General features: G+C 38.0%; 1 protein-coding gene across 5 annotated transcripts in view; it reads left to right on the plus strand.

Moving 5' to 3' along the window:
- Window positions 1-15,217, plus strand: part of jakmip1 (janus kinase and microtubule interacting protein 1) — a 278,170-nt gene that overhangs the window by 155,244 nt on the left and 107,709 nt on the right. For all 5 annotated transcript variants that reach the window (XM_039751459.1, XM_039751460.1, XM_039751462.1 and 2 more), the window contains one exon: window positions 13,041-13,535. In XM_039751459.1, coding sequence (XP_039607393.1) covers window positions 13,041-13,535 — 495 coding nt within the window. The remainder of the gene's footprint in view (window positions 1-13,040; window positions 13,536-15,217) is intronic.

Consider the following 15,217-nt stretch of genomic DNA (forward strand, 5'->3'; position numbering starts at 1 on the left):
CCATGGAGAATGGTCCAAAAAAGGGAAAATATCCATTGAGTGGCAGTTCTCTGGGCAAAAAAACAACATACAACACATTGAACATTGAAGCAGATGGGCTACAGCAGCAAGAAACGACACTGGGTGCCCCTCCTGTCATCTGAAAACTGCCAACTGAGGCTACAGTTCACACAGGCTCATCAAAATTGGACAACAGAAGATTGGAAAAATGCTGTCTGGTCTGATGAGTCTTGATTTTTGCAGTGACTTTTGGATGGTTGTGTCAGAATTTGGCATCAACAGCATGAAACCATGGATTCATCCTGCTTTGTATCAATTGTTTAGGCTGATGGTGGTGGTGTAATAGTGTGGGGGATATTTTCTTGGCACATTTTGGACCTCTTAGAACCAACTGAGCATCATTTAAATGCCACAGCCTGTCTCGGTATTGTTGCTGACTATGTCCCATCCCTTTATGACAGCAGTGTACCCATCTTCTGATGGCTACTTTCAGCGGGATAACACTCATGTTCCAAAGTTCAGATAATCTCAACCTGGTTTCTTGTACTCAAATGACCTCCACAAGCACCAGATATCAATCCAACAGAACACTGTTGGGATGTGGTGGAACGGAAGATTTGCATCATGGATGGACAGCTGAAAAATCTGCAGCAACTGCATGATGTTACCATGTCAATATGGGCCAAAATCCCTGAGGAATTTTTCTAGCACCTTTTTGAATCTGTGCCACAAGGAATTATGGCAGTTATGAAGGCAAAAGGGGGTCCAACCTGGTATTAGCAAGGTGTGCATTTAATAATATGGACGGTGAGTGTAGGTGCAGGGGAGTGGGAGGAAAGGGAAATTTCTGGTGGAATGCTAGAGAAAAGTTGTGAAGGTAAAAATGGCTTTACTTTTTTTGTCCTCCATGTTTCTGCAAGAAAATAAAATGGAAGTCATATCACGTTAATGCTAAATAAGTTATCTTTGAGTGGCACTAAAACCAAAATAAGTTTGTGGTATCTTGTATTTAACTCGCCAGTCTACCAGCCAGCTTACAATGCTGACTGCCATAATATAATGATAACATTCTACAAAATAGAAGTATAATGATTATTTCTGTCTGTGTTCAAGTTTGCAGTATCTTCACTAATTTATGCAAAGAATGCAACATAACCATCCAAGCAATGCACAGTGTCAATTTTTAAGTTACGGGAATATTTTTTAGCATGCCATGAGTAAAGGTAGAGCATTATTTTCAAACCATTTTTATGTGGTGGCACACTTTTTGTAATGCAAAATATCCCAAGGCACACCATGATTCTTCCAACCACAAAAGCATTCAATCTATACACGTGCTAAACTGTCTGCAAAATTGCGATCATACAGCTGCTTTTATTTTGACTTCTCCAAGTTGTCTCATCTTTCTCAGACAGGTCTTGACCACTTGTGGAGCACATCTGTCTGAGGTCAGGACCCAGTGACACTACACTGTTGTTTTCTTGGTGCACCAGTTGAAAAACAGTTGTATAGAGTATAATCAAGTCGTTGATGGTGATGAACAATTGAGGATAGTATTTACGTAGTTTTAGCGCAAGTTTTAATGTATGCCCATCTAAGAGATGTTTATTCTTTCCGTTAAATCAATCTTCCGCCATAGCTTTTTTAGATAATAGTATGAAACTTATTAAAAATATAAGTAAAAATTGGAACTATTATTTATGTAATGAAATGTATATTTTAAACATGTATGAGGGAGATTATTAGACATAAAGAAACTGTCCGTGTCAAAAGAAATACTACCCCATCTCAGGAGGGATAAGTCCTAGGTGTGGCAAAAGTTATGTAAGAAGTAGGAAATTCTAGACACAAGTGCCTTAAAAGTGTAAATCAGAGTTGGTAGAGCAATTTGTAATATTATATATTAATTACAGATAACATTACAGAGTATGAACTTAGTTCTTTGTTTAAGTAGTCAGGCGAAAATGTACAAGAAGTAGTAGTCATAATTAGCTGTTTGATATTGAGAAAACATATCTATGATGCCCTTGTATGTCCTAGTCTGTGTACAAGACACACTCATTGGATTAGCACTTATGATCAGGATTAAGAACTCCAGTTTTTATCAGTTCTTAAGACAAATCCATTCATCCATCTACAGTACCTTTTATGCAACTTTTTCAGATCAGGGTCTTGGGATGATAACCTGTCTCTAGACATAAAAAACATTTTGAAATGAGAAAATAAACTCATTGATGCAGTACCCTGAATTTGCAGGTTAAGTGGTGATTCTAAAATGGCCATGAATGTTTGGTTTATTAATTTGTTCCACGTAAAAGCAACTATTAATACGTTCCTTGAAATATCTGAAACCCATTTCTACAGTTGAAAAAATATATCACTCTGTGCAATATGTTTGGGAGTACTCTTTATGAGATTGTGAAGATTATGTATTTCATTGATGATGATTGAAATATCCAGTTTAAAATATGATGATTTGTAAAGATGTGATGGTTACTTGAAAAACTTTGCAGTGTTGTACACAACATTAAATGTAATGTTACATTGACAGAAGAAGTTCAGAAATTTCAATTCAGATCAGAGTAATACAGAATTCACATAAACTTCGAATAGGAATGTGAAATCTCTAGTTTGTAGTATGCCTAAGTACTTGATTTCCAAATGACAATGCGTTTAAGCTCTTTTTGCAATGTAACATTGTGAAAAATAAATTCAAAGATTTTTGACTGTTTCTATTGCACCAAAATTATTAAAAATCTATTTTTTTTCAACAAAAGAAGAAAACGTTCAGTTCACCATCTAAAGCAAAATGGATAAACTTAAAATGCAAAAAAAAAAACAATATTTTAGTGGTATCACAATGAAAAAGACTGCAATATTAGGCTGTATTTATTTTTTATGCCTTTCTTCATGAATGTATTCAACAAATTCCTATGTCATAAGCACTTCACAGATATTTTCAAATACATTAAGAATTTTATGAAGAGTAAAGGCAAAGATATACTAGCAGATCTAAAAACATCCACTTTAATGCATTTAAGGGGTATTAATTACATTTGAAATGATTTTACTAAACACTTAAGAGGTTTTGGCAGTTGCATTGGAAAGGGTTTATGAGAGAATTTGTGTTCATTCAAATAGTACTGCTTAAACTACTGTTGTAGCTCCTGTTTAGGTCAATAGTGGAAAAGGGCATTGAGCATCTTAATTGACTTAATCTTTAGTGATAATAGGATATTTTTAGTTCCTCTAAATTTAATAATCTGTGATAATCTATTATTAACCTGACTCTGACTTAACATTCAGGAAGCTGTGTGTTTGTGTTTCATCAATAGTCACTGTGAAATGGAAATCAAACCAATATTTACCAGAAACCCCATGCAGTATATGCTTGGCCCTTGTTGTGGTATGTGGATTTAAAATAAATGTGTAAGCTAAGTATTCATCCATTATACAGTATTAACTTTTAAAGTAGACCTTATGACATCATCCCTAATAATTCCATTTAAATTGCATTGCAAAATGATGTGATAAATGAATGGCATTAACTTTCATGAAAATATGTACAGACCATAAATCATATAAAGCATATCAATCATCAAAATGATAAATTAAAAATCACAAATAAAATTGTTGCCCCCATGCCCCTTTGTCATAATAAATAGTTTTGGAAAGTTAATGAAGCACTTAAAAGAAAGTAAATTAAAGCAGGTTGGAGTATGAGTGTATTTTAATAACTAAAGTATCTTAATTATTATACATTACAAAGGGGAGGTGCTTGTTTGTGCCCAGGGTAAACGCGTGATTATGAGTGACACCAGGGAGTTTGGAGTTAGATGACATTTGTTATTTACTTCAGTACTAGTACAGAGGTCTAAGGCTGGTATTGATATCAAACTCACAATTTTAGTACAGATCAAACACTAGGCAATGGTCATGGTGTTTGTTCAAACATCTGATATTGACACCAGGGAAGCAACTTAACAAAAGAGCTCTTCTTTTAAAAGTTAGCAGATTTGTCTTGGAGGTACTGTTATGCCAAGAAAACAAATTGTAGAAATCCTAGGATGACTTTGGTGTTATTGATGGTGTGTCACAGGCTATTAACTGCAAAGGTGGAGAGTTGGCAATGTTCACTACTGATATGATGAGTAGCCTGGGACAATAATATGGTGAAAATAACTGAAACATTTGGTGAGATTAGCTGTAGAGTAGCAGGTATTAGAGCAAGCTGGAATAATGAAAATACTTGACTTTTTTTTTTTTTTGTGGCGTGCATTTGTTTCACTCTTCTGTGTTTTATTGTATATTTGTATATTTGTTCAAGAAGTATGAGCAGCACCTTGATCTAGCAGTTAACACTTCTGTTTCGCAGCTCCTGCAACTGGGTTTTAAAACCCATCTCTAGTCCATATGGAGTTTGCATCTTTTCCTCATATCTACCTATGTTTTTGTCTATGAACATTATTGTTTTCAGCATTCAGCAAGCATGCATATTACTTAAACTGTGAAACCCTAAGTTGTCCCTGAGAATAGGGTGTTGTGTAAAGGAATGAGTAAAATTTGGGCCCAGTCCAGGGTTCACCAGTAGTGTTCATCAACGAAATTCACCAAAGTGTTTTTTTGGTGTTCACTTATGACCTTGTTTGCTGAATATTTTTCCAAGAAATTTGCTATGTGATCAGCTTCCACCTTACTGTGGGCATTCAGTGCTGAAGGTGGCAATATCAAAGACAAGAGGACAGATATGTTGACAGATTCTGTAGACAGACTGACATTCATTAAAACGATAAAGTCCAGCATTAGCAGAGATTTCCAGTCCTCTACTGCTGATTCCAGGAAGTAGATTTTCTGTTACCCTTATATACATTTGGCTTTTGGGGGTCAATCCTTTTTTTCTACAATAAATTATATTTTTCTAGTATTGAAATCTGTTAAGTGTTGTGTATCATGTCCAGAGTTGCATTAATAAAACTAAACCAGTTCCTTAAAGAAAACACTCTTTATTCTTTAACTATAGATATAGAAAGTGGTACTTTACCTGTTTTGTATTTATTCTATATTTATTCATTTAGCTTTTTTAGTTCATATTCACAGCTCAAAATACCAGATATTGTTAAAATAATCCAGTAGTAGAATTATGCTTTAAAATATCAGTCTCCATTTTTTCAAAATTTCTCTCTCAAATCAGATAGTTGAAATATCATATTCTTTTTGCTCTTAGCATCAATCATATCATACATATTTCATACTGGGGTTTTTCCTGCCTTGCATCCAAACCTGCTTGGGTAGGCTGCAGGTTCCTGCAATCCTGTTCTGGATAAACAGGTTTATATAATGTATATATATTGTTCCTAATCTCATATGCTATCTCTGTCATTTTGTACCTGTCTATACTGTTATTACCTGATCTTGCTCTGCTCATTAAGGGTTTACTGTTCCTATGCATGGGCTATTCAAGTCTCACTGCCCCTAACCATCACACTATATGCTTGTTTTTCATTATTTCTCCAGTACAGCTAGGTGGGATCTGCACACTGATTCACTCCTAAGAGCCTTGTTCTTCTTTAATCCCCGTGATTTTCATGGTCACACCTGTCAAACCACAGCAGAATATCTTTTCTTATTTTTTTTTATATCTTTCCAGGCCTGCAGGTGCAAAATTCTGTCTATAAATTGTCTGTGCCTGAGATGGAATCAGAGATCAATATGGCTGGTAGAAAATAACAAAACCCAGTGTTTGAGATTTTTGAATGAAATATTGAAGGCATTCATTATAAGCACATTGTTGTTGGAGCAGGATATGTTGTGTGTTGTAGACCCTTTGAGTAAAAACTCCATACACCTTAAAATTCACCTAAAGTTCATTACAAAATGGCTACTTCTGGGCAATAAAAGGAAAAGAAAAAAGTGCCAACACTCAGCGCAGATTTGTTCAGCACAAATGACAGAAAATATTTTAAAAATGCTAAAATTGTGTAAAATTGTTCATATTCAGTACCTGGTTTTGATTATGCTTGTTTTTATCAGACAAAAACAAAACCAAATAGTAAAGTGTGTTGTGTAGTGTATGTAGCAAGCTTCCACTAACATTAAATTCATATTATACCCAAACCAGTTAAGTGTACAGTTTTGTCTCACTGTGACACAAAATCTAAACTTCATAGTAGTTCTTTAACCATACTATAATTACTAAAACTAACATATATAAAAATAATATAGAAATATCTTTTTAAAATAAAAACTAAACTAAAACTAAATATACACAATGAAGGAAAACTAAAACTAAACTGAATTTCCAAGTTAGGTCAGAAAACAATATAGAAATAAAAACGAATATAAAAAGGCAAAACTATAATAACCTTGGCTCAGTCCACATTTTTGGTCACAATAATTGGTTGAATATAGTTGGCAGACCCTTCCTTAGATGTCAGGAACACTTAAAAGATCATTGTACCATTATAATCCACTCAAAACTAGTTCAGTTTCTTAAATCATCTCATCACCCGCCACAACAAATTAAGCTGGATTAAGCGTTTTTGAACTGGAATGTTACCTCAAATGAGTGTATTCTGTTATTGTTGAACTGTACTCATAAACTTCTTTAGATAGCTATTCAAGTAGATTCATTTAAAGTTTTATGAGTATGGAGACATTTGTTCTTTTTATACTTTTTAAATCATTAGAATCCCAACCCATCTATATATATAATTCTCTAAGGCAAGACGACCATGGAAAGCACGCCGGAAGGGGCGTGGATTCACTGAGCCGCCGAAAAGTAAGACACCTATGGCGCACGCAGGAAGGAGCCACGCCCACCAACTCCAAGACCATTGGATACGACGACAACTCGCAGAGCCACGCCCACCAACTCGGATGCGACGACACAGAAGAAACAGCGTCATTTATATTCGTCTGTCGTAGAGGCCGCATGCACCTGCACATTGACTGTTCATAGAGGCATGTTTCTCACGGAGATAAATCGCCATATGCAGCATGTAAAACAGTTTGCGAGGGGTATCCCATGGGATCTTTAAAACAATCCTTTACAACTGAGGTTAAAACACAATCAAGTAAGCAGTCTTTAAAAACCGAGTTTTCAGTTACGACGCACAACTGCGTGCACTATTGCAAACTGTTTTACACGCTACATACAGCAATTCGCATCCGCGACATACATGCGTCTTCTTAGATGCTCCTGCAGAAATACGGAACACGTTTCCCTGCCCACCAACACTCCTTTTTCACCGGTCTGCGTCTACCCTCGCTCTCTAGGCATTCACACTGCCTGCCCATGTGCCCAGACGCAAAAACTCACCGACCACCCAGTTAGCCCCTTTCATCTGTGCTAGGAGTCCACATGCACGTCTAAGCCACGTTGACTTTTCATTATTCTTTTCGGTTTTAACACCCGACCGCGTCCACCATGAAAAACCATGCGAAAGGAACAACGAAGCCCCGACCAGAAACTCTACCCCTCCCACGTGCTCAGGAACGCACCTCAGACCACTGCCCGCCGAATCAAACAGCTAATCAAACACATACTCACTCACTTTGGTCTGTGCTGCGGTCCAAACCCAGCTGTGAGCCACGTTGACTATTTCATGGAAACAACACTTCTTTCAATGTTATAGAAATTCCTGCTTCAGGTAACTGTTTGTTTCTGTCAGTCGGGTTTTTTTGGAGAAATGTCATTGACGAAACTGTTGCTCTCAAACTTCGTAACATGGCTGTTAGCTTTGTTTGCCAACATTGGGATAACTTCGGTGACGTGGTGTCCGTTGTTCTTAGTCACAGAGGCATTGTTATACAGTCTGCTCAACAATACGCTGATTACATGAATACGTCCGGAGTCTATGGTGGCGAGGCAGAAATTGTGGCAATGTCCCAAATCCTTCCAGCTACTATCAGCATTTACTTCCAAGAACGTCCTCATGCCTCTCCTCGAGTTTACAATCCGGCCCAGCATCTCTTCATATCCCTGCTCTTTGGCGGTCCTTTGGATCATGGGCATTACGAGGTTCTCATGCCTGTCAAATACCCACGTGATAACCTTCTGGCGACATCTTTTGACTCTGAGTGCACACCCACTTGCTCACCACACTAATGTGACGTCACCTGCCCACTCTCATCTTCCTGAAAAACATTTAAAGACACCCTCCTCTAAACACACGCATTCCACACAGGACTTTCAATGCACCTTTTGTTCCAAAAGCTTCAGAGTGCACAGATATTTGAACGCACATTTGAAAAAACACAACACTAACCGAATGATGCAATGTGAACATTGCCAACAATGCTTAAAAACAACTTGAGCTCTCAAGAAACACTTAGGAACTCATTCCACTCTCACCTTCAATTGCACATTTTGTAACAAGGACTTCACAGGTGAGATGGATCTCCACAACCATATGCAGATTCATTCAACACAAAGATTTGTATGCAAAATTTGCGACAAACACTTTCACGCTCGCAGATACCTTACTAACCATCTCAAAACACATTCCCTGATAAATTCTTTTCAGGGTCAACACTGCTCCAAAACCTTCACACGTGAGAAATATTTCAAAGCACATTTACACACCCACTCCACTGATCGAACGCATTCCAAAAAGATATTTGAATATTTGCTTGCGTCTTTCATATCAAACTGCGACATTTTCTAGCAGATATTCTGGAAAGGAATATTTTCGGCAATGTCCTCGCTTACATCTTCGTCAATCGTCATTGAATTCCAAAAACGAAGATTGCCTCATTGCCATATGTTACTTACACTTGACTCACAATGCAAAATAAGGACCAAGGATGATATAGACAAATATGTTTGTGCTGAGCTTCCAAATGCTGAAATTCACCCTCGACTTTTCCAAATTGTCACTAAATGCATGGTGCATGGTCCGTGTGGCACGCTCAACGCCAAATCACCTTGCATGAAAGACGGCGCATGTACTAAAAATTTCCCGAAAGATTTCAACGCAGAAACTCAAGAAAACACACAAGGCTACCCCATATACCGCAGAAGAGAAGGGAGAACTGCCGTTGTTGGCAAATACGATATCGACAACCGTTGGATAGTTCCTTACAATCCGTGCCTTTCTCAGAAATTCAATGCTCATATTAACGTTGAAGTTTGCGCGTCCATTCAATGTATCAAGTATCTTTATAAGTATGTGTACAAAGGACATGACGCTGCATCAATTGCACTCCGCTGGGAGCCAGCCGATGATATTTTTGAACATGACGAAATACAGACTTTCCTTGACGGTAGGTATGTTAGTGCTCCCGAGGCTATGTGGCGTTTGAACGAGTACAGCCTATCAGAAAAATCTCACGTCATTACCCGACTACCAATTCATTTGCTGGAACAACAACTCACGGGTGACGGGCAGCCTTTTGGAGGCAAAACAATACTCTTGGGTGGAGATTTCCGACAAATTCTCCCCATCATTATGCGTGGCTACCGTGGGCTTACTGTCGCCAGTTGCATTAACAAGCACCCTTTGTGGCGTCACATGCATGTTCTTACACTGACAACAAATATGAGAGCTCTTCCTGAAGAACAACATTTCGCACAATGGCTCCTTTATGTTGGAGACGGGATAAACGGAACACCTGTGACATTGCCATCACATTGTTTTCCTTTAATTTCTGATCCCGTTCAACAACTGTATGGCGCCATTGACTTCTCAACTGTCACTCTGGAACAACTCCGCACACAAGCTATATTAAGCGTCACCAACTCACCAACGAAGACTCGCTATACCTTAATGAAGTGCTAAAACTTATCCCTAGCAATGAAGTGACTTTCACGAGCGTGGACTCCATTGTCACAGATGATCCTGCAGATCAACTTTTATTCCCCGAGGAATTTCTTAATAGTCTTACTCCTACTGGCATGCCTCCACATAAACTCAAAATTAAAAATGGATCCGTCATCATGCTTCTCAGAAACCTCCTGCCTGCAAAAGGTCTTTGTAATGGCACTAGACTGTCTGTTAGCGCCATTCACAGTAATGTACTGGAGTGTAAAACTATTACATCTGCAACCTCACAAACTGTCCTTATTCCCCGGATTTGCCTGACCCCATCAGATTCAAATCTGCCTTTTACTTTTACCCGAAGACAATTTCCTGTTCGATTGGTATTTGCGATGACAATTAATAAGGCACAAGGACAAACTTTCAAAAAGATATGCCTGTATCTGCCAAAACCAGTCTTTACTCACGGACAATTATATGTTGCTCTCTCCAGAGTTCCATCTTTTAATTCACTGACAGTTGTATCCTCAAACCCTCCCTTTTTGAACAACTGTGTCTTTCCAGAAGTGTTCAAGCATCAATAAATAATTATGCAGCGTTTGTTATGCCGCGGGTTCACTATTGTGTTGTGTTTTGCCCTCTCCAGAGTTCCATCTTTTCATTCACTTACTGTTGTATTCTCACACCAACCCGTGTTAGACAACCGTGTCTTTCCAGAAGTGTTTAGCATTCATTAAATAATTATGCATGAGATTTAGCATGTGTCTTCCAAGCGCAGAGAGGCGTGGGTAAGCCGTTGAACCCCGTTTGGGCTGCAAACCGTGGAATTCCCACTAAGTGCGACTCATACGCTCCCACTGGTTACGTCCCTCCCCTTTGTACACACCCCGCTCCCACCTCGCTTCTATCATGGTCGGGTGTCTTGGTGGATTATATATAGAAAAGCAGCCAAAAACGCACAGACCAATGAAAAGTCTACGTGAGTCACATGTGCATCTGAACTGTGCAAAGACAACGACTCAAGTGACAAGTTGGAGGTGGGCACATGAGCAGGCAGTGCATACTGAACGAGAAATCGGCAGACTAGCATGACGGAGGTAGCAGAATGGACGTCCTTCTCCTTTCCTCCCGTTCCACCCTCTGCGCCTCAGCGCCGTCCACCCCCATCCCTCCATCTGGCAGGAGAAGGCGCGTTTGTGGTCCGCCAGTTTTTAGTCACGGACGATTGTGTGTTGGTTCGTTCCGTGCATTGTTACAATGTTGCTTTTCTTGCTGATTTATTACATTACCGATTTTTCAAATGTTGGTTTTCTCCCTGTGCTTAGAAATCATTAAAAAACCAGCCTGATTATGCGGCGTATGGTACGCCGCGGGTTGGCTAGTCATCTATATTTCAGTGGGTAAACAACATTCAGAATTAAAATCAAAATTTAGAAAAAAAATCTAATTCTCTCTAAGAGAATATGGTGGATTAGTGGTGGATTTCTGGTGTATTAAGGATCCCTCTAAGACCAGTCATTCTCTAGGGGAGGGAAGTGGTGGTGGTGGAGAGTTAGAAGTACTTGGGGGTCTATATGAACAGCAAACTGAATTGGTCTAAAAAACATAATGGTTCCGTGTATGAAGGGCTGGAGTAGACTGTACTTCCTGAAGAGGCTCAGGAGCAACAAGCTCCTGGAAATATCATTCCGTTGTAGCCAGTTTGTTGTTCTACACGGTTGTCTCCTGGGGAAGGAACTTGAGCCAAACACCTAAACAAATTTCTCAGTAAGGCTAGCTATATCATAGAACTTACTCTGGACTTTGGAGGAGTTATGAAAAAGAGGATGGTGGCAAAATTGGATGCCATCACAAACAATTCTGTCCATCTTTCTTGGAGTACTTTTAGCCAGAGGCTCATAACTGCACAGTGCAATAAGAAGCACCTCTAGGGATCTTTTTTGCCTGTGGCCATTAGACAGTTAAATGCTTTCTCCCAGCGTCACTTTCTTCACTCCAACAAGGAGTCATAGGAGAATAGTACAAACTGCAATTCATTAGTTATTTATTAGCATAGTATTTATTATATGTTTTTACTCTATTGTATTATGTTGTACTTTTGAGTCAAGATCTGCATATTTTATGTTTTTGTTCTGCTTTCATATGCAACTGAATTTCTCCTTGGTAACTGATAAAATTATTTCTAATCTGATTTGTAAAAAACTTTTTTTAAAACCTGTAAAGAACTCATTTGTATTATTTTAAAATAAGCATACTGAGCCTGTGACCGTCTTCCTCATGTAATCCTGGCATCATATTTAAAAAAAAAAAGTTGATGGTTTTTGTTTTGTTTTTCATTTTATTTTCTATGTTGTATTTGTTTTGAAATAAATTACTGTATCTGTTAAGTTAGTGTTACCTACTTGACCAAGCATCATGCCATTTCAACAATCTGGTTTTTGAAAATAAAATAAAATTTAAATAAAAAGAAAGGGATGGATGTTTATTAAGCATCTTCAGGTCACTATGTCCTGTCACATTTGTAACCAAAAGTGGCCGTGTAAGACATTAAAGCAACTTCACTTGTGTTCCAAAGACCACATCGTGCACACACTTCCCTTCCCTTTAGACCTACTTTGGGTTACCTTTTTTACACAAACAGTGCACAATGCTATATTTACATATATCCTTTTATCTTTTGAAAATATAACTATTTAGAGAGAATAAAGGAGTGGTGCTGTATGTATGCATGGATCAATGCCCAGCCAACACAGGGCTCAAGGCAGGACACACACACACCCCCACACACTAGGGACAATTTAGGATCGCCAATGCACCTAACCTGTATGTCTTTGGACTGTGGGAGGAAACCCACACGGACACAGGGAGAACATGCAAACTGCACGCAGGGAGAACCCGGGAAGCGAACCCACGTCTCTTTACTGCGAGGCAGCAGCACTAACACTGCGCCACTGTGCCGCCCCCTAAAAGATGTATATTTTTTAAAATGAATTTTATAATTTTCAAAAACACTGTCATTTTCATTTGAACGCAAGGGTTATGTTAATATTTTCATATACCATAATATACCTCATGCATTCTTAAAGATGTTTTTTAATTATAGTTTCATGAACTTTCTAAATTTCTTTACTATAAATCATTCTCATGATAGTTCTTTATAGATGTATTCTTTTCATAATTTTTCAGTACCAGTTAATAGTGACTTTATTTTGTTTAGAATATTTTTAAAACTGAGTTATTTAAACTGGAACTTTATTTTTAATGTTTTTTTAATTATTTTAGGTATGCAAGCTCAGAGAGAAACTACAGGAGAATAAACAAGGTCGTGAGCTTGAGCAGCATAAACATATAGTTCTGGTAACAGACTTGAAAGCTAAGCTGCATGAAGAAAAAATGAAGGATATGCAAGGCCTCCGGGAGGTCTTGATTAAGCAGCATGAACAGGAATTGGCACGTGTGATCAAGATCAAAGATGGGGAGCTACACAGACTGCAATCTTTAGTAAATGTTTTGCGTGATGGGGCAGCTGACAAAGTAAAGACAGCTTTATTATGTGAGGCCCGGGAGGAAGCCCGCCGCGGATTTGATGGTGAACGTATAAAACTACAGCAGGAGATACTGGAACAGAAGTCTGCTAAGAAGCAGGTGGAGGAAGCCTTCAATAACCTCATGCAAGCAGACAAAGCCAAAGCCATGGACCTAAGAATGGCATATCAAAACCATCAGGATGAGATAAACCGAATTAAAAGGGATTGTGAAAAGGACATTCGCAGGCTGGTAAGTAATCCTTTTTTTTTTAATCCATCATTTTTCTATATAATGCTTAGAAGTTCAGCAATACATAGAAAATCAACCCCTAATTAGAAATAGTGGACTAGGTTTAAAAAAGTAGTAATTTCATGGTTTACTAACTGTTAAACACTCTTTCTTTTACTTTCTTATTCTGACCTTTGTTCATTCCACCAGCAAGATTTTAATATTTGTCACCTTGTAACCTTAAATTCACCAAAACCTACTTTTTGTCATGTTTAAACTTACCTCTGGAATAAGGGGTAAATCTCTGAAGTCTTTTGCCCAACATGACAGTGCCCTCAGATAGCCCCTTAGACCACTGCACTATCTGAGCCTTCTCTTGTCCCCAAAAGGTAAAGTCTTGTACACCCTCAGTTTAAAGGAAATTTCTTTCAATCCAGGAAAGTTAATTGTGCAGAAGTCTAATGGATTATAGGAACACAGCTGACTTGCTGCAGGCCCTACATTTAAAGGAGGAACATGGCCCCATTCCTCCTGGTTTACAGCTGTGTATTGCCCACAATCTGCCAGGATGTTTTCCAACCTAACATCAACATTGAGGTCTGTTTCTGGGTTTTTGTGAAAGGTCAAGCATTCCTGGAACTTCCTAGAATGCCTGTCCTCTAGCATCCTAGAAAAAACATTGCCAGATTCTTTGTAGGTCATTCTTCTCTTTCCAACAGTCCTGTTGGGCTTCTTCCCTGTTCTGTGCTACTCTTATTTGCCTGGCTAGCAAACCATCACTCCATACTGTAAAAGATGTTACTTTTTTACCGTGTATAAAAACAAATCTCCTTTATGGCTGCTATTGGTGAGTGTTACCCACAATGCTTCAATGCAAGAGCTAGAGATGTCTTGACACATTTTTGCTTGTTCCATCATGATTTTTTTTTTCTTATAAACTGGAGTTTTGTTTCCTAGATTAAAGTTGATTCTTTTTATTAGTACTAGAAGATTATTATAAAATTAGTACAAGTGTTGAGGAGACATTCCTGTATATTATACAGTTTTTACACAAACACACATTCATCTCTGGTGACATCAGACAGGATAAGGGTGTATAAGAAGGTCCCAGGCAATGCTGTTCTAAATATTGATTAGCCATGCTGAGAGTCACCAGCCTCCATGTCTTATTAAATAATTTTCTGATCTCTAACCACAGTTCATCTGTGTTAATCAGTGATGCACTCTTTATTTGTATATAATTATAAAGAGGGAATTTTCGTGACAGTCTAAAAAGTGACTGAAGAAGGATCTGCAGTGTTACCATAATCTGATTCTTGAAGCACACAGACTTTGCCAGTATCATAATTTAAGTATTGTCTTTTTGTTCCCCCACCAAAACATTAAATTTTTTCTAAATATGTACCAGTTTTGCACATTGTTCAGGAGTGCTTCTTCCCCAAACTTTAAATATTTGTACAACGCTATTGTCATGCAGAAAATTATGACAGCTTTCAAGAGGACTGAATACTTTTGCATGCCACTGTATCTGCACTGAGAGAGTTGATATTTAAAAAAGAAAAAAGAGGGCGGAAGATTTCTTAAAGTACTTAAATACATGTGGACTTCGGTTTATTCCAAATGTAACTGTAAACAATGAATGCACTGAAATATTTAATTAGAACACAAAAGTAGTAGTATAAATTAATATTTGTCTAAATGGA

The sequence above is a fragment of the Polypterus senegalus genome, chromosome 4 (assembly GCF_016835505.1).
Source record: "Polypterus senegalus isolate Bchr_013 chromosome 4, ASM1683550v1, whole genome shotgun sequence".
Taxonomy (NCBI): domain Eukaryota; kingdom Metazoa; phylum Chordata; class Cladistia; order Polypteriformes; family Polypteridae; genus Polypterus; species Polypterus senegalus.